The sequence below is a fragment of the Schistocerca piceifrons genome, chromosome 2 (assembly GCF_021461385.2).
Source record: "Schistocerca piceifrons isolate TAMUIC-IGC-003096 chromosome 2, iqSchPice1.1, whole genome shotgun sequence".
NCBI lineage: Eukaryota > Metazoa > Arthropoda > Insecta > Orthoptera > Acrididae > Schistocerca > Schistocerca piceifrons.
Genome location: NC_060139.1, coordinates 676,231,100 through 676,251,599, shown reverse-complemented (window position 1 = coordinate 676,251,599; position 20,500 = coordinate 676,231,100). Strand labels below are relative to the sequence as shown.

At 38.2% G+C, this 20,500-nt stretch overlaps 1 protein-coding gene across 5 annotated transcripts in view; it reads left to right on the top strand.

Annotated features, from left to right (window-relative positions):
* Positions 1-20,500, top strand: part of LOC124774945 ((E3-independent) E2 ubiquitin-conjugating enzyme UBE2O) — a 230,923-nt gene that overhangs the window by 31,776 nt on the left and 178,647 nt on the right. For all 5 annotated transcript variants that reach the window (XM_047249649.1, XM_047249654.1, XM_047249652.1 and 2 more), the window contains exons 2-4: positions 2,492-2,665; positions 12,809-12,967; positions 16,720-16,991. In XM_047249649.1, the coding sequence (XP_047105605.1) occupies positions 2,492-2,665; positions 12,809-12,967; positions 16,720-16,991 (605 nt within the window). The remainder of the gene's footprint in view (positions 1-2,491; positions 2,666-12,808; positions 12,968-16,719; positions 16,992-20,500) is intronic.

The window sequence follows — 20,500 nt, the reverse complement described above, 5'->3', positions numbered from 1 at the left end:
CTGCCCAACAGTAAACATCCTTGAGGGTTTCATATACTTTCTCTGCCTTGGGCTGTGGTGTTTTACCAGTGACTATGATGTTGCTGTCATCGGTAAAGAGGACTATTCTCTATGTTGTATACTATCTGGAAAGTCATTGACACATAATAAGAACAGAACTAGGTTCAATATGTTACTCTGAGGAACACCCATGTTTGTGTTTCTTGCCTGCCAATTGTTTTACTAAAAAGTTGCCATCAGCAGATGTGTGGACTACCTCACCTTTTACACCTTTTTGCAACCACTTATTTGCTACGCCTCTTACACCTAGAATCTCTAGCTGATTTAGCAGTAATTTATGGTCAGCATTGTCAAAGGTCTTGAAAAAGACTAAGGATATGCCTGAATTACAGTCATCCCTGTCAAGAGTTCCAAAAACCACTTTTATGAACTCCGTAGTGGCCAATATTGTACTTCTCTCACTTTGAAAACCAAACTGTACATTGTTAAACTCTTCAGCCTGTCCTTCGTAAGAGATTCGTTTATTTTTGAGAAAGAAGACCGTAGTGAAACTGACCTGTTGTTTCAATACTTCCTGCATTACCTATCTTTAGTGAGGGCACAATTTTTGCATACTTTAGGAATACCTTGTAGAAATATTACATTTATATCATAAGGCACAATTTGTATGCATGGAGATTACGATGTTGTCATAAAAATTGGATATGGAAATAGAGCAAAATATGCGTAGTTCTGAAAATGCTATTTTTCAAAGTTGCTGTTAATTTTGTGACAGCACTCGTGCTCGTAATGGGATATGAAACTTTGCATGATCTACAGTGACCCCTAATATCCATTTTTTAAATGTTTCTGTATCAACTATATTTAAAAGTATTGTGCTTACAAATAACCTGGACAATGATAAGTCACAGTGGTCAAATATGAGAGGCATTTGAAAAGTCATTGCAAAAATAAAAACTACTTACCTGTTTGGTGTAAACCTTTTTTTCGACATAGTCTCCTTTTAGACTTATACACTTCACCCAACACTGTTCTAATTTGTTGGTCCCTTTTGCATAATAGGAATTGTCCAAGTCTGCAAAATAGCTATTAGTTGCTGCGATCACTTCTTCGTTTGAATAAAACCTTTTTCCTGCCAGCCATTTCTTCAAATTGGGGAACAAATAGTAGTCCGAGGGAGCCAAGTCTGGAGAATGGGGGGGGATGTAAAATGAGTTGGAATGCTATTTCCATTAATTTTGCGACCACAACTGCTGAGGTGTTTGCTGGTGCATTGTTGTGATTGAAAAGGACTTTATTGCAGTCCAATTGCTGGCAGTTTTCTTGCAGCTCGGTTTTCAAACGGTCCAATAACGATGAATAATACGTACCTGTAATAGTTTTACCCTTTTCCAGATAGTCGATGTAAATTATCCTCTGCGAATCCCAAAAGACAGTCGCCATAACCTTTCCGGCCGAAGGAATGGTCTTCGCCTTTTTTGGTTCAGATTCCCTCTTGGTAACCCATTGTTTAGATTGTTGTTTGGTCTCAGGAGTGTACTAATGTATCCATGTTTCATCCACAGTGATGAAACGACACTTAAAGTCCTGCGGATTCTTCCTGAACAGCTGCAAACCATCCTTGCAAAACTTCACACGATTCCACAATTGCAGAACCTATCTTGCGGGTAGCTTTCACATGTCCAAATGTTTATGAAAAATATTATGTACCTGTTCATTCGAGATGCCCATAGCACTAGCAATCTTAACTCTTCTGTCATCCATCACCATAACGTGGATTTTATCAATGATTTCTGGAGTCATAACCTCAACAGGGCATCCAGAACGTTCAGCATCACTTATGCCCATATGGCCACTCCGAAAATTTTGAAACCACTTATAAACTGTTCTAATCAAAGATGCAGAGTCACTGTAATGTTTATCAAGCTTCTCTTTAGTCTCCTGAGGCGTTTTGCCTTTCATAAAGTAAGGTTTAATCACCAAATCAAATTCTTTTTTGTCCATTTTTTGACAATCACTGTACGTCGTTGATTCACATGAATGCAAAACACAAAGAAATAGACCAATATGACTGAAACTCGGTGTGCGTTCTTTCCAAAGATGCTATTAACTAAACATGATCTCAATACGCACCAGTGGTGCCATCTGTCGGCCTTTGCATGGACTCTTCAAACTCACCTCGTACTAAATTGACCTTAGAGAATGGTTGAGGTACTACATTCCACAGGCACTTTCCGTATTGTCAGAATTCTGGCTAAGATTTCTTTATTGAGTGTTGGGAAAGTGTTGTATAAATAAGTGAAATTTTAAGTAGGTAAGCTGTTCTTACCTTTTATGTATTTGTTGCTCAATTATTTCTGCATATTTATTTACATAAGTTGTGGCTCCAAGATTCCATCTTAAAACAATTTATTACAGTGTATTAAATGTGCATTTCGTTAGTCATCTGATGATATTGTAAGTAGTCTGTTGTGTTGTGTTTTTCATTTAGGTATGTTTGGCCGATCGTTCATTGATGCCCGGTGATGTTGTTCGACGTATGGTGAAGGGCAAGGACACACAGCGTGGATATTGTCGTGACATACGAGTGACTGCCAGTGTCCAAGTCGTTGGCAGTAAGCAAGTCATTCCAAATGTCAAGAGTGAACACCTAATACCTCTGGAGGTGAGACATTTACTCTGTTTGTATTTTAATGGCCTTGAAAGTAAACAGTCAGTTATCCATGGATTTTGAAATTTGTCTAAGGGTGGAGAAATAATAAATAAGTAAATAAATACATGTTAATATCTTTGGAAGCTTTATACAAAAGAAACCAAGTTTTACAGTGTATTGTAACTGGTGGTTTAGTTTGAGGGGAGTTCGTGGGTACTAAGACAGTGTAACCAATTGTGTAGTCGAGATAACTCCGGGTATTGTTTCTTCCTTGAGTGCAGCATCTATATCTTCATTTACATCCACACCTACACCTATACTCCGCAAACCACTGTGAGGGTCATGGCATAGGGTACATCCCATTGTACCAGCTATTAGGATTTCTTCCTGTTCCATTCATGTATGGGGCATAGGAAAAATTATTGTATGGATTCCCAGTGCAGTAATTATTGTAATCTTGTCCTCACAATCCCTATGTGAGTGATATGTAGTGGGTTGTAGTATATTTGTAGAGTCATCATTTAAAGGTGATTCTTGAAACTTTGGTAATAGACTTTCTCTGGATAATTTGTGTGTCTTCAAGAGTCTCTGGTATCTTGTGTGCCACACCTCACAGGTCAAACAAACCTGTGACCATTCGTGCTGCCCTTATCTGTATACATTCAATATCCCTTGTTAGTCCTGTTTGGTAAGGGTACCACACACTTGAGCAATATTCGAGAAACAGTCACACAAGTGATTTGTAAGCAATCTCTTTTGTAGACTGATTGCACCTTCTCAGTAATCTACAAATAAACGGAAGTCTACCTTCTGCTTCACCAACAACTGAGGATATATGATCATTCCATTTGATATCACTATGAAATGTGAAATACATGTATTTGTATGATTTGTCTGATTCCAACAGTGGCTCATTGATATTACAGTTGTAGGATACTATGTTTCTTTTGTTTTGTAACATGCACAATTTTACATTTCTGAACATTAAAAACAAGTTGCCAATCTCTGCACCACTTTGAAGTCTTACCAAGATCTAACTGAATATTTAAGTAGCTTCTTTCAGACAGTACTTCGTCATAGATTACTGCATCATCTGCAAAAAGTCCAAGTTTAATATTAATATTGTGTGCAAGGCCATTGATATACAACATTAACAACGAGTGTCCCAACACACTTTCCTGGGGCACATCTGAAGTTCCGCTTCATCTGACAATGACTCTCTATTCAAGATAACATAGCTTTCCATCCGTACCAAAAAGTCCTCAATCCAGTCACAAATTTCACTTGATGCGCCATATGATCATACTTTTGACAGTGAATGTAGGAGTGGTACTGAGTCAGGTGCTTTTCGGAAATTGAGAAATACTGCATCTACTTGATTGTCATGATCAAAAGTTTTCAGTAGGTTGTGCAAGAAAAGTGCAAGTTGGCTTTCACATGATCGATGTTTTTAGAATGAGTGTTGGTTGGCATTGAAGAAGTAATTTTGTTCAAGATACATTTTCAAGATAGTGAGAAATATATGAAACATTGTCCTGCCTGTAGCCACAGTTTTACTCTGTAGTTTGTTGCTTTTACGTGACTCAATGCTTCGATGATAATTGATGTTATCCTATTGCCAAATATATATACCATTGGAAGTTTCAGGGAAGGATTGATATTCCAATGTCGAGAAATTGCAGTCTCAATTTTCTCTCTGAGAAAATCACTGCTGGGTAAATGTCTAGATTAGGGCCAGTGATGTACTTATGTGCCTCGTGCTACGATGCTGTCTGTATTCATCGTGAGGCATGATGGGAACAAAAGGGGATACTGGTTCTACACTGCCAGTGAGAGAGCACCAGACCGAAGACATGCCTGCAAGCAAGAAATGGAGAAATATTTTTTCATGTCAGTATATCACAATCTTGGAAATAGCAAAACATTCAAAAGAAAGAGTCAAGATATTAGTGACAACTAAGATTATACATTTAATTGCTATTCATTTCACTTGCAGTTTTTACATTCATTGGTGTTACCAGCTCTCGACGATCCTCTCACATTCCAGTCTAACCATAACCTTGTAGTTAGTGACATAATGGGGGCAAAACAGTCATATATTTGTGGCACCCACTATTATTAATAGAATAGCTGCTTATGGTAGGATTAAGTATTGTGAATGGAGAATAAATAAATAAATATGAAACTGGAAGAAATTTTATTCATATGGATTGTAAACCAAGACAACAGTTGTCAAAAAGCACAAAAACAAATCTGATTCGTTTTGATTCTGCTTTTTCCACACTATTCAGACAAGTAGCTATCAAAAAATGCCATGCACTGCCTTGTGTTATGAAGTGACCTTTTGATAGCAGCCCATGCGTTCACCGTGGTACTTGTACCATCATGTGTCATAGCATGTGATAGTGAAATGTTGAAAATCCTTATCTTTCAGCTCTTTTACTCATGAAAACATTGAAATTATTGTCGTGCATGGAAAAATGTTTTCAACAGTAATGTCCAGCAGAACAGTGTTTGATCACTGGGGAGGGGGAATCATTTGTATGATCCTCCTGGTATTCCTCCAAACCACATCTCTCTCTGTTTTTGTCCCATCTCCCATAGTTATTTAGGCCAAACTAAGACAGCACACTGGATCACATTCAGCAGGATAACGGTTCATACCCACATCCGGCTATCCTTATTTAGGCTTTCCATGATTTCCCTAAATCACTTCAGGCAAATGTTGAGATGGTTCGTTTGAAAGGGCAAGGGTGACTTCCTTCTGCTTCTTTCCTAACCTAATGGGACTGATTACCTTGCTGTTTGGTCCCCTCCCCCAATCAACCAACCAACCAAACTAAGACTTGTCTGTCTCAACAATTACTACTTAGCCATCAAATTTCAAATTTTGTCTAAGGCATACTTCTTCATGAATGTCCCCACAAAATTGTCTCCAATTAACAACAATTTTCTTAGCCATGTCCAGTTTGTCGGATATAAACTCAGATCCGGACTTACTCACCCACATACATCTGAATTGCAGAATTGTCCCAATTTTTAATTTGCTTCTAGCAGTCCAGGACTTCTTTTGGATTAAAGATGTGGAAAAATGGCAGCTTTTGCTGCACTTCCACACTGTCATTAATAGTAACGTTACACACTTCTACAGTATTTTTGCCGTCAAACTTAACACTATGCTGTCTGTCGACACCACAGTACAGTGGTGTCGTGCGGGAAATAGCAGTCAACAGCAGGCGACATCACAATGGTGTCGCGTGCATAGTATCGCTCAGTGGCCGGCGACTGCACAGTAGTGTCTTGAGCATAGTATTGCACAGTGGCCGGCGACAGCACTTTAGTAATTTTTGCATTCTGTTGGTGATTTGTTTAGGTAAAAATAAGCTACACATGTCAACAAGTTTTTTGTTTTTATAAGTACTTGTGCCTGTTCATCATGACAGACAAAAGAGACAATACGATTATTTATGATGAATATGCAGACATCTTGTCTGACTTTCTGGACGACTTGGCCTATTGGCAAGAAGACATTGGATATCAAAAAAATAAAAGTGAAGCAGAATCGTCAGAAGATAATGAAATACGTCCAAGAAGAATTCGGCGAAGGCTACGGTTGTCAACTGATGCGGATGAATCGGACAAAGAAGACAGTGCACAGTGGTCAGACTTTGATTTACCAAGGACCAGTAATAAATCTGAAGGATCTCTGGGTCCAAATCTATTTCCCAAAGATATACAGTGTGTTGAGGCTATTGTAGAATTATATATTGGGAACAATCTATTTGAATATATTAGCAAGCAACTAAATCAACAAGTACTACAGTCAAAATTGCAATAGAAGGAAACTGGATTTAAAAAAGGCAAATTTGTCAACATTATGGGACCCGAACTTTGAAAACGATTTGTGCTTGCTATCCTCATGGGAATTGTAAAAAAAAGAAAGGATCAATGATTGTTGCTGTTGTTGTGGTGGTCTTCAGTCCAGAGACTGGTTTGATGCAGCTCTCCATGCTACTCTATCCTGTGCAAGCTTCTTCATCTTCCAGTACCTATTGCAATCTACATCCTTCTGAATCTGTTTAGTGTATTCATCTCTTGGTCTCCCTCTACGATATTTACCCTCCACGCTGCCCTCCAATACTAAATTGGTGATCCCTATATGCCTCAGAATATGCCCTACCAACTGATCCCTTCTTCTAGTCAAGTTGTGCCACAAATTTCTCTTCTTTCCAATTCTGTTCAGTACCTCCTCATTAGTTATGTGATCTACTCATCTAATCTTCAGCATTCTTCTGTAGCACCAAATTTTGAAAGCTTCTATTCTCTTTTTGTCTAAACTATTTATCGTCCACGTTTCACTTCCATACATGGCTAGACTCAATACAAATACTTTCAGAAACGACTTCTTGACACTTAAATTTATACTCGATGTTAACAAATTTCTCTTCTTCAGTAACGCTTTCCTTTTCGTTGCCAGGGTACATTTTATATCTTTTCTACTTCGAGCATCATCAGTTATTTTGCTCCCCAAATAGCAAAACTCATTTACTACTTAAAGCATCTCATTTCCTAATCTAATTACTGCAGCATCACCTGATTTAATTCGGCTACATTCCATTAGCCTCGTTTTGCTTCTGTTGATGTTCATCTTATATCTTCCTTTCAAGACACAGTCCATACCGTTCAGCTGCTCTTCCAGGGCCTTTGCTGTCTCTGACAGAATTACAATGTCATCGGTAAACCTCAAAGTTTTTATTTCTTCTCTATGGATTTTAATTCCTACTCCAAATTTTTCTTTTGTTTCCTTTACTGCTTGCTCAATATACAGATTGAATAGCATCGGGGAGAGGCTACAACCCTGTCTCACTCCCTTCCCAACCACTGCTTCCCTTTCATGCCCCTCGACTCTTATAACTGCCATCTGGTTTCTGTACAAATTGTAAATAGCCTTTCGCTCCCTGTATTTTACCCCTGCCACCTTCAGAATTTGAAAGAGTATTCCAGTAAACATTGTCAAAAGCTTTCTCTAAGTCTACAAATGCTAGAAACGTAGGTTTGCCTTTCCTTAATCTATTTTCTAAGATATGTCGTAGGGTCAGTATTGCCTTACGTGTTCGAACATTTCTACGGAATCCAAAATGATCTTCCCCAAGGTCGGCTTCCACTAGTTTTTCAATTCGTCTGTAAGGACTTCGTGTTAGTATTTTGTAGCCATGGCTTATTAAACTGATAATCCGGTAATTTCACATCTGTCAACACCTGCTTTCTTTGGGATTGGAATTATTATATTCTTCTTGAAGTCTGAGGGAATTTCGCCTGTCTCATACATCTTGCTCACCAGATGGTAGATTTTAGTCAGGACTGGCTCTCCCAAGGCTGTCAGTAGTTCTAATGGAATGTTGTCCACTCCCGGGGCCTTTTTTCGACTTAGGTCTTTCAGTGCTCTGTCAAACTCTTCAAGCAGTATCATATCTCCCATTTCGTCTTCATCTACCTCCACTTCCGTTTCCATAATATTGTCCTCAAGAACATCGCCCTTGTATAGACCCTCTATATACTCCTTCCACCTTTCTGCTTTCCCTTCTTTTCTTAGATCTGGGTTTCCATCTGAGCTCTTGATATTCATACAAGTGGTTCTCTTTTCTCCAAAGATCTCTTTAATTTTCCTGTAGGCAGTATCTACCTTACCCCTTGTGAGATAAGCCTCTACATCCTTACATTTGTCCTCTAGCCATCTCTGTTTAGCCATTTTGCACTTCCTGTCGATCTCATTTTTGAGACGTTTGTATTCCTTTTTGCGTGCTTCATTTACTGCATTTTTATATTTTCTCCTTTCATCAATTAAATTCTATCTCTCTTCTGTTACCCAAGGATTTCTATTAGCCCTCGTCTTTTTACGTACTTGATCCTCTGCGACCTTCACTATTTCATCCCTCAAAGCTACCCATTCTTCTTCTACTGTATTTCTGTCCCCCATACTTGTCAATCGTTCCCTAATGCTCTCCCTGAAGCTCTCTACAAACTCTGGTTCTTTCATTTTATCCTGGTCCCATCTCCTCAAATTCCCACCTCTTTGCAGTTTCTTCAGTTTTAAACTACAGTTCATAACCAATAGATTATGATCAGAGTCCACAGCTGCCCCTGGAAATCTATCTGAGACCTTCCAGTATCTCCAGGGTTCTTCCATGTATACAACCTTCTTTTATGATTCTTGAACCAAGTGTTAGCTATGATTAAGTTATGCTCTGTGCAAAATTCTACCAGGCGGCTTCCTCTTTCATTCCTTACTCCCATTCCATATTCACCTACTATGTTTCCTTCTCTTCCTTTTCCTACTATTGAGTTCCAGTCGACCATGACTATTAAATTTTCGTCCCCCTTCACTATCTGAATAATTTCTTTTATCTCATCAAACATTTCATCAATCTCTTTGACTTCTGCGGAGCTAGTTGGCATATAAACTTGTACTACTGTGATAGGTGTGGGCTTCATATCTATCTCGGCAACAATAATGCATTCACTATGCTGTTTGTTGTAGCTTACCCACATTCCTATTTTCTTATTCATTATTAAACCTACTCCTGCATTACCACTATTTGATGTTGTATTTATAACCCGTATTCACCTGACCAGAAATCTTGTTCCTCCTGCCACCGAACTTCACTAATTCCCACTATATCTAACTTTAACCTATCCATTTCCCTTTTTAAATTTTCTAACCTACCTGCCCGATTAAGGGATCTGACATTCCACGCTCCAGTCTGTAGAACGCCAGTTTTCTTTCTCCTGATAACAACGTCCTCCTGAGTAGTCCCCACCCGGAGATTTCAGTACAGGACACTAGTGTCTCCGATTTAACGATTGTGTATTGAAAGTGTCTGATTTGTGGATAAAAGACCATGTACGTGCTTCTGAGCAAAACTTGGAGGTTGCTACTACATTGCATATGACTCATCATGATCCAGTTGACAGACTTTCCAGACATACAAAGCAACACCAACTAATACTTGTTTCCAAAACGAATAAACGAATAAATGAAAATGAAGAAACTACCACGTATGTGCCAGAAACAAAAGAACAACGAACAACTTAGTGTGCAAGTCTTGTGGAGTTGCATTACACCTTGAAGACTGTTTTACTGCATATCATATGAAGGAGAAATACTAAGTACCAAGGACAGTGCAAATAAATATATGAAACAAACAAATTTTGTATTTATTTACGTATGTATATCTTCGAAATTTCTTGAAAGTAGTAGAACAGGATTGAGAAACCGATGAGATTAATAAAACTTAACAATTTATAATCTCCCAATAATGTCAAGGACAGCCAGCGACAAGCCGAGTAATCTGAATTAGTGCTGCCGATGCCAAGCGAATAAATTTGTACGAGACGTACAGATGGCAAAGTGTTTATACTTTTTCATTCTTTTGGAATTGAAACAGTGACAAATCCCACCATACTGCATCACCATGGAGCCCAAATAAATGAGAGCAGTCTGTTTAATAGAATTCTTAACTATAATTTAAAAAAATATCTGAACAAAGCCATGAATAAACAGCTTACAAGAGAATGTTTTCAGTTTCAGCACTAGAAGTAAATTGCCTCTCTTCTCGTATCTCATTAGTTTCGTGAAAGTATCATTCTACTCACTACGCAAAACTTACACATTGCCAATATATGAGCAGTACAGAAAGTCCACTGTGTCTGCCACTGACCCTGATCTGCGGTTGGGAAAGAGATGGTGGCTGAGAGTGCATAATCTGTTGATGTAGAAAACTGTTTGATTATTGTTGCCCCAACAATCCATCTCAATTAGTATACCATTTGTGATGTGGGAAGGTTTTATCTTTGAATAAATCATTCTTTGAGTAAAGACTACATGAAACATAGTATTTTATAGCAGTAAAAGATATTGGCAGAGTTAAAAAAATTCTTTTGTATCCATGGCATTGTAACAGTTGGTGATACATCTGTGTACTGGTGTAACATTATATTGTGGTGTGAAATTACCACCTATTTCAGAGTGAACGATGCGTGTAGTCATGAAAAATGTCATTCACGTGCATCTAGTAATGCCATATGAGAATAGTGGGAATCTCTGTACCTTTCTAAAAGTGTACCATACTATACACAGACATTGCCACATCCAGAAGCATCCTTGTAATAGATGTTTAAAAGATGATGAAGGCTGTTGGGTTCTTGCTAATCAAAGTAAGGCTACTGTCATTTTTAAATCTGAACCACGACTTGTCAAGAAAGAGAATGATCTGCCATTGAGGCTGTTTCAGTTCGCATGTCCATTGCAAACATTTGCTCGTGCAACAGATAGTGAGTGATAGACATTTCAGTCCTCATCTCATATACACCACAAACTTGTGGGTAGAATTTGTTACTTGTATGTGATCAGTTTAGCATGAACTTAGTCTTATTATTTTTCCCTCACAGAGCAAGGTGACACACAGGCAAGACAGTAGCTCAGATCCCCATCTGGCCATCCAGATTTAGATTTCCTGTAGTTTTCCATAGTTACATAAATCAAATTCCAGGATGATTCCCTTGGCAAGGAGAAGTTCAGTTCCCTTCCCTATTCTGAAAATATGTTCTGTATCTAACAACCTTATTGTCAACAGGATTTTAATTCATAATTTTTTTCCTTTTCCAGTTGTCCTTCATCACAGTGAATATGATGATGATAATTTCCCAACACATTTGAACACCATAGTTATGAGCAGTGCCCGTATGTCTCACAGTATGATCTCCCACTCTCAGATATGCAATTTTGTGGTGTATACAAATGAGAAAAGTTGATTGCAGCATTAAGGAGTTGCACGAGATGATTTGGTGAAGCACTACTATAACAACAGGCTCAAATTTATTGTCATTTTTTCCTGAGTTACTGCTGCTTTTGATAAGCTTTCTTCTTTTGTCCACATCTTGAACTTTGTTTTGGTTTGGGTAATGACACTGAAATATTTAATTAGAATGAAAGTTGTAAGCACTTTACTCCAAAGATGGCTTCTGTACTTGCGATTAATGCAGATACATGAAGAAATATTTGCAGTAATAATTAATGGTTTGGGAAATAAAACCTGGATGTACACAATAAAAACACTCTGATTATGTAAAATAAGGGAAAGGCAACCAAAAGAGCAAGAGATTGAAAGCTAGTGTTAACTGTTTTCTAATATGTGTTTCTGTGTCCTGTGCACCAGTCACCTGTAGGTAAGTGGTTGCCTTTCTCTTGTTTTATTTTTCTGCCCAGGAATTTCCATTATTGTAACTCTGTGGTTAAATTTTAAAGGACATTGATATTATTACAGTAGAATTTTCATTTACTTATTTTGCACTGCAAAATGGCACAACACACACCTCCAATACAGCAGATACATTATTAATGTTGGTTGCGCCTGGAGATTTTGATATACTTTTCATCATGGTTTTCCACCTGTGTATCCTACTTCACTTGACTGTCTTATAGAGGGTGTTCCAGTAGGAATGGTCAGTACTTAGGGATACGACTGGAACAATGATTTGAAGCAAGAAATTTTAGTAAACATGGATCTTAAGGGCATACCTTAAGAGCTATGACCGTTTGTTCCTCTTTGCTGCTATGAAACACGTCCCTCTTACTGAACAACTGCTCAGAGCTCGTAAGGTATGTGTTTTAGAACCCATCTTTACTAGACTATTTTGCTTCAAATTACCATTCCTGTTGTATCCCTGCATTTTGAATACTCCTCTTGTGACAACCTGCATAGCTTAATCTGCAGTTTAATGATGTAAGAGAAAGAGAGGTAGCCAGACCTGGTTTGAATCCTTATTAACAGCCAATATTTTGGTACAGTGGCCAGCATGAGTGATGATTTTTAGGCTTTTTGTGCAACTTGGTGGCATTCAATTTCCAGTTCAGAAAATGTCAGATGCAGTCAAAATAAAAAACCATGCACAAAAAGTCTGCAAGACTCTGTCAGATACCACACATGCAAGACTCAGTCAGATACCACACAAGACTTTCCCCATTAGGTTAACTGACAACTTTGGCAACAGGAAGGGCAGCCAGACAGGCAGACAGACAGACAGCTTCTGCCCCTGACTTTTTTGTCCTTATAAGATGATTACATCGTTTATTAAGTGATATTTATTGTGTTGTAGGAGTTTGCAGCCGATATTGCTGCCTGTCTTGATTCCTGGGTAGGAGGAATAAAAACTGTGCAATCTAAACTTCAGCTACGCTGTGCTGATGGGTCTCGATGTGTTGTGAATGACATTGATGCATGTGGTTTAGAAGACTTCAATGAAAAGCGAGATTGTGTAAGTATTGTATATTAATGAAATACGCACTGAAGTTTGTAGAAAGTTATATGAGAATCAGTGAAGTTGAAAGTTTCATTTATGAGAGAATATAAATTAATAAACCTACTTTCAAATTGATGTGTGTGTTTGTAGTAAACGCTTAGTAGCAAGAGAGTAACTTCGTGTCTATCTTGGCCACAATAATGCATTCACTATGCTGTTTGTAGTAGCTTACCCGCACTCCTATTTTTTTATTCATTATTAAACCTGCTCCTGCATTACTCCTATTTGATTTTGTATTTATAACCCTGTATTCACCTGACCAAAAGTCTTGTTCCTCCTGCCACCGAACTTCACTAATTCCCACTATATCTAACTTTAACCTATCCATTTCCCTTTTTAAATTTTCTAATCTACCTACCCGATTAAGGGATCTGACATTCCACGCTCCAGTCTGTAGAATGCCAGTTTTCTTTCTCCTGATAACAACGTCCTCCTGAGTAGTCCCCACCCGGAGATCCGAATGGGGGACTATTTTACCTCCAGAATATTTTACCCAAGAGGACACCATCATTTACATATACAGTAAAGCTGCATACCCTCAGGAAAAATGATGGCTGTAGTTTCCCCTTGCTTTCAACCGTTCGTAGTACCAGCACAGCAAGGCCATTTTGGTTAGTGTTAAAAGGCCAGATCAGTCAATCATCCAGACTGTTGCCCCTGCAACTACTGAAAAGGCTGCTACCCTTCTTCAGGTACCACACGTTTGTCTGGCCTCTCAACAGATAACCCTCCGTTGTGGTTGCACCTACGGTACGGCTATCTGTGTCATTGAGGTACGCAAGCCTCCCCGCCAATGGCAAGGTCCATGGTTCATGGGGGGAGGGGGGGGGGGGAAGTTTCCTGTCACCCCAAATGAAGTACTTTCAGAAATCTTGCTTCACAACAGTTTACGATTTGTTGCCATCCGCCATTTAGATTCCCACCTGCAGTGCCGTGAGCTAGAATAGAAATCTTTGCCTGTTGTAAGATGTGACTAAAGGAGTTGTATATTTAGCTAAGGTTTTATGCTGAGAACTCTGCCATTATTAAGACTCTTACACATTTTAGCTCATTTTACAGTATTTGCCTCTACGTTTTTAGCTTAAATATCACAGAAGTGTGGGCCATTTGGGGAAGGACACCTTAGGAGGAGCATAATCTATCCACCATCCATTGTGGTGTTCTACACTTACTATTAGAGTAAGTTTATGTTTGCATTGGAATCCAGAGCGCTAACCAACCTGTTGTCAGAGAGAGGGGGTTGTCAGGTATCCTTCTGGTTGTAACTCACTCCTGACAATGCAGGGATCACATTGCTGATGCCCGAGATGTAACCTCCCCACATGTGCCAAGGAGTAGGCGTCTGTCTAGTTTGGGGCACCAGGATTCCAGGTAAAGGCTGCTATACTAGGTAGCTCCTGGGGAGAGCCTCTGATCAGAATGGCATCAGGGCGAACATTCGCAGTGAAATGGGACCAACTCTCACACACCAGTGGTTGTGCAACACGGATGTCAAAATGGATAGAAAGCAAGATTTTAATGCAGAGGCATACAATCCCACGGTGGTGTTTTCCTCTTTTGCGATGTCATGAGATGAGAGTCGGGCAAGGAGGATGGAAATGGACAGTTTGCTCCGTTCTTGGTACACTCCAGAACTGATAAAGAATCTTTTGCAACAACATAGTCACTGCTTTTCATTGAAAATATTGGTTATTGTGTCAGAAGTTGCTACATTGTAGATGATATGAAATGGATCTTTGCTGATCAGAACATTGAACACCAACCAATTGAAGCACTTCAAGCATGTGACAACTCATGGATGTACTAGTTACTATCTCCCCTCATAACAGATTCAACAGCATTTAAGTAGCACCTTCCATTTGGATCTCAAGTTACAAACAAATCAAGAACTGCGTGCTAACTTAGAGTGGTGTGGAGATCATGCTGATCATCACGTCCAGAGAGGACTCGAGGATAATAGGGTGGACAGTGGAAATTTTTACATGGGATAGTTAAGGTTACGGGTTTGTAGGTGTGTTGTCAAAGCCCTCTTTCCCTCCTCCTATGAGATGTTTTTGTTGCCAGAGGTTTGGATACATGTAGTCCCACTGCACTAATGACAGTGCTTGTCAGACATGTGGCAGGACAGTGCATGAGGGCAGCCCTTGCAAATAACCCTTCACATGTGTATCCTACACAGAATACCATCCCCATTGTTCGCCACCATGTTCAGTTGTAAAGAGGGAGAAGAAAATCTAGGAATATGAACCAGTTGACCTCCTTATCAAGACGCCAAGAAAAAGTTTGAATGACACATCCCAATTGATGACAATGCTATAGGTAGTAGTCGGACTGCAAGCATGACCCATGTAGCCCATGTAGATCGTGCCATTGTGGAAGAAGAGCTAGGTGCAAGACCTGTTGATACCCCCTCCCCCCGCCTCTCTCCCTAGCACATCCTGTTGCAGTTCCTTTGCAGTCTTATTATGCCCTGTTACAGGCAGAGCCATCTGCGTATTGTAAAAAACCTCTTCTCCATCATTGTACACTACACACAACTCCTCTTCCTGCAGCCACAATGAGTTTACCAGTGCTATAGTTCTATCCCATGTGCTTGCTGCTTTTCCATCTCTACCTTCACCTGTATACAACAAAAATGAAACAAAAAATCATAAGAAACATCACAGATGATGGCTCTGATACTTGTAAGGAGAAAATGGTGAAAGGTGAGGATGTAAAACTCATTAGTATTAAATTTCTTCGTTTACAAATTTATTAATTTAGTTTGGATAAAAAGTACCAGAATAAAGCTGCTGAAATAGGTAAACTTCTGATATTTTTAAACATGGCTGATATTAAAACTTAAAAAAAGCTGATGTGGTTTGCTTAATTCTGTTGTATATTATGTGCTCTCGTATTTTTGGACATCTCCTCTAACCAATAGTTTTCATTGTTTATAAGTTATTAATATAATGGAAGGAAACATTCCACGTGGGAAAAATTATATATAAAAACAAAGATGAGGTGACTTACCGAACAAAAGCGCTGGCAGGTCGATAGACACATTAGTTATATATGTTGTGAATTGAAGAAAGAATTTGATATCCAAGTACTCTTCCTCATTATATTTACTCCATAATGAAATTAGTTGTAAATCATAGATATTTTTTTCAACTAACAGCTGAGTTCATAAAATCAGTACTAGGAATAAGAACAACCTACATAAAGACTCAAAGCTACTTACTTTTGTGCATTAAAGTGTCCATTTTTCAGAAACCTATATTTTAAATTATTTTTGGGCAACTGTAAAAATGTTCAGAAACTAGAAAGAACAGTTTAATGTGGGCCTTTTGGGCCTAGTTGGTTTCACCTAGTCTGTTGATGAAGTTCTTGGAACCAGTTTATGTATACATTTTAGTGTATAAGAAATCATTGTAAATTTGTTCATTTGACACTGCTTAGTGTAGTTGCCTGGGAATTATGCTTCAGTATGCAAATATTTACATACCTATAAAAAGCATTGTCTATTTTTAATAGAACATTAATTTTTAATTCAGTTGTCCTTATCTGTGAGGTCCACGTCATTTGAGAACATCCACAGACTGCTCCTCGCTACAGTTCAAAGGAATGAACAAAATGCTTATCTCGCAACATATAATTATCCAGTGTTATGTAGTAGGTTGTTGTATTCCAGTTTAAAGTTCTATCTTGATCATTTGATTTTTCAGGAATGTGAGTTTCCTGGTCACCGTGAAGACTTTTACCCAGGCCAAACTCTGTGGGGACCTCTACATTGTTTAGAAGAAGCTGATTGGGTCCACTGTACAAAAGAAATGAAGGCAATGCGTTCGAAACCTAACAAATTTATCAAAGTAGTGGTTGAAGAAGTTAAAACTGAAAGTGTTGGCGTGCACTGGCAGTGTCGTGCATATTCCCGTGAAGGAGCAGGCAATGACAAGGAGCAGCCTAAATTTTTAGTGCAGGGAGAAGACTTGAAAAGGTTTGTACCCTTTCTGTTCTGTTATTTAAGTTAACTTGTAATTAAAAGCTATTAGATTTTTGTGTAGTTGAAAATGAGTTTCACTGTTTTGCACTTCTTCTGAAACCATACTGGTCTTTCCCAGTATCTCATCAATTTTTCGGTCTGTTGTTTTGTGTATTAGTTTTGACAAAACTTACAAATCTGAGTCATTACAGAATTCTATTCTCAGATTTGTGTGTGTGTGTGTGTGTGTATATATATATATATATATATATATATATATAAAAACTGCTTTTTGTGAATCTGGTGATGAGCCTTACGTTTCATAACTGTTGGGCACTAGAGAAAATAGCTGTTTGTTTCCTATATGGCTCACTATTTTTAGTAACTCCACAAGCAACAGCAGTGTTTTACTGTGCAAACTGTGTGTACATAATAAAAACAGCCAATTCATGGTGCTCAGAAAGTCTTTCAGTTGACTGGTGGCTGCCCCTACCTCTCAACCTGGGGAAAATTCAACTGCAAAGTTATTTCAATCAAAATATAGCTAGCAATTTTCTTGCAGATTTCACAGGGTGAAAGTTTCAACAGTAGACACACAGTATCCCTCACTGTGCGCTTTACGTTGGTTTGTGGTGTATGTGTTTAGATGTACCCTGAACACCAAAAATTCAAATTTAGCTTTTTCATATGTCCAGACATTTCCAGATCAGTAATTACTTTTTGTTTTATCACCTAAGGAACATTTTTTAATTAATTCATTTGGAAACCTTATTTTTGTCACTTTGTTCTTGCTGTTTCCCAATTACAGATAACACAAAAAGGTGCATTGATCCTTTCTAGTTTGTAAACAAATATTGATAGTGATCTGATCCACAAATGACATGCTGCATCTGGGATGTGTGATGTTGCAATTGAGACATGTTCTTGGTTTTGTTGACTTCAGCCTACTAATCCAGAGGTTTGGGATTCAGTCCTCAGTTCAAGGATTTTTCTGATACTTACAGATTTTTTAACCTCTTGCAGTGATACTAAGTGTATGAAAAATACCAAGTTGTGCCATGATTTAGAGTTCACATTAAATCTGTTACTGGGCTGGGTAAATAAGTTTGAGTGTGGGAGGGAGAGAAGGACATAGATTCTCAAATAGGAACATGCCTAATAAAAAACTATAGTGTTCAAATGAACCATACACTTGCCAACTTTTTTAAAGCTGTTCTCTGAGTTTAACACTTTGCCTACATTTGTACCAAATGTTTCAGATTTTATTCAAAACAATATTCGTAAAGCAGGGTGTATACGACCCGGGAGATCTGCGAAAAACCCGGGAATTTTTTTTATCCAAGAGAAAACCGGGAAAAACCCAGGGATTGTTTAGAATTCTGGGAATTTTTCATTGTTGTAGTTTTCAGTTAAATTTTTGTGATTTTTGGCTGGTAAGAACCGATACTCTAGCAGAGGATATTACTGTATCCTGCTACTGCAGGATAATTCTGCAGCAACAAAACATGAACGAGAGGAAAAAAGAAAACGGAAATGAAACTTAAGTTGCAAAGGAAATGCGTTATATACAACAAAACACAGTGCTCAGACGAGCGTCTGCCAGCAGCAAAGTGTGTCAAAGGCTTTAGAAAGACTATGCAATGCTTCGTAACAACAAATTGCCTCCAATGAGCGTGACATGACAACTGTTTAAATTAGATTCGTTTGAGTAGTTGTGTGCATTCTCTTGGGCATGCGCAGTTGCTTCTGGTTACAGAAGTGTGGCTGGGTGCAACTATCTAGTATTGTCCCGGTTCGGAAATATCGTAGATCCGGGGCTGATGCACAGAGCAGTCTGAGTTGTGAGTTGTCTCCACGTGACCAGTGTTTACGTTCAGTGGTTTTGTTGTTTCCTCCATGTTTCTTGCTCTCGTGTTAAATGAAAACAAAATGTATTTTTGTGGCCGGGAGCTAGCAAATGAATTAAAATATGTTTGCATAATCACGGAAGGCTAAAATATGTTATTAGTTCCAGATTTTATGTCCACCTTTCTGACCAGAAAGCATTAATCGTGTTGCAGAACAATGAAGTTATTTTTGTCGGTTTGCTAAAGAGATTTGGCTTTTATTAAATCTTTTCCGTTGAGGCAGTCAATTTATTTGAAAGTGTTTAATTTCACATTATGTGATAATAAAGAACCAAACGTGAGATAATACGGTACTGGTACTCCAAGAAAATTTGCATCCGAATCTGGACATACGAATGTGCACTTAAAGCTGAATTTTGCATTTTAGTATGGTTCACGAAATTCTGATTCTCTTGAAGTATCCTCTGATGTCTTGTTTCTTTTCTGTCATAATGTAAGATCTTTTAATGTTTTACACATGTTATCTGGCTCTCTCTGACAACTGCTGAAATGAACCTATTTCTAACAGGTTGTGGGAAAATGTTGCAATTGGTGGTTTGAAAAGTGTTACGTTCAAAGTAAATTTCCGTTTACGCAAGATGAACTATGTGCGAGAATGTATGATGAATTTCTTAAATCTCAAAGCGTTTGACTCTCATTTAAAAATCCACTCTTTGAGGACGACCATTTAGAAGAATTTCGAGCCCAGAAGATCAGACATTTACATCGTTATTAAAAATTTACTGGCACATTTGTTTGATGTATCTTAAAGTGTAACATGTGCATAAAAGATCAACATTATATTTGGAAGCTTAGCTTCTCTTCCAGTTTATTAATCTTCTTATGTGAATGCTGTGTATATTAATGTAAACCATTAACTTTTCTTATTTGTGTGTTCGTGCTACTTAAGGGTGATCTTGTTATTGTCTGACTGCATCACATGTCTTATGCTGTCATCAGTTGGTGAGATCACACGACATGAGCTATGACAGGCTTACAAAAGTGCATCGCAATCTCGATTTCAATGCTTTGGAAAGTGACATGCAGTGTTTGTTGGAATTCATATTTATATCTTTGCAATATGAAAAATGCAGCATACGTGTTGCTGCGCATCAAAGGTCTTTCAAAACATGTTCCTCCACCCCCAAGTTTCGTTTTCTAAAGTGCCGGGAAATTCTACGTCGGTATATAAAACCATAAACATTCAAAGGATTGATGAGTTTTACAGTGCCGAGGAAAAGTGTACTGTCACTTAACTCAGAAAAAGTGTATTTTCGCCTGGGAGAAAGTGTATTTTTAACCGGGAAATCTGGGAATTTTTTTTTTCCTTGTCCACATATACACCCTGTAAAGAGAACTGAAAACCAAGAACTTACCAGCTGCTGACATATTGATGTTTGATCTGCTTGTGCCTGTTAAGTAGGTATTTCATAGACGTTAAATTTAAGTGGCAAAAGTCAGATATACAAGGTTAAATAGAGAAAACAAATGAACATTGAAATTTTGAAATATGGGTAAAGAGTAAATCATGTTGTAAAATTATCAAATAAGGATTAACTTACGTAAAATAGAAACAAGCAGTTTTAAAATTATCTATTCATAACCATCAGAGGGGGGAAAAATGTATGCTACTTTTCA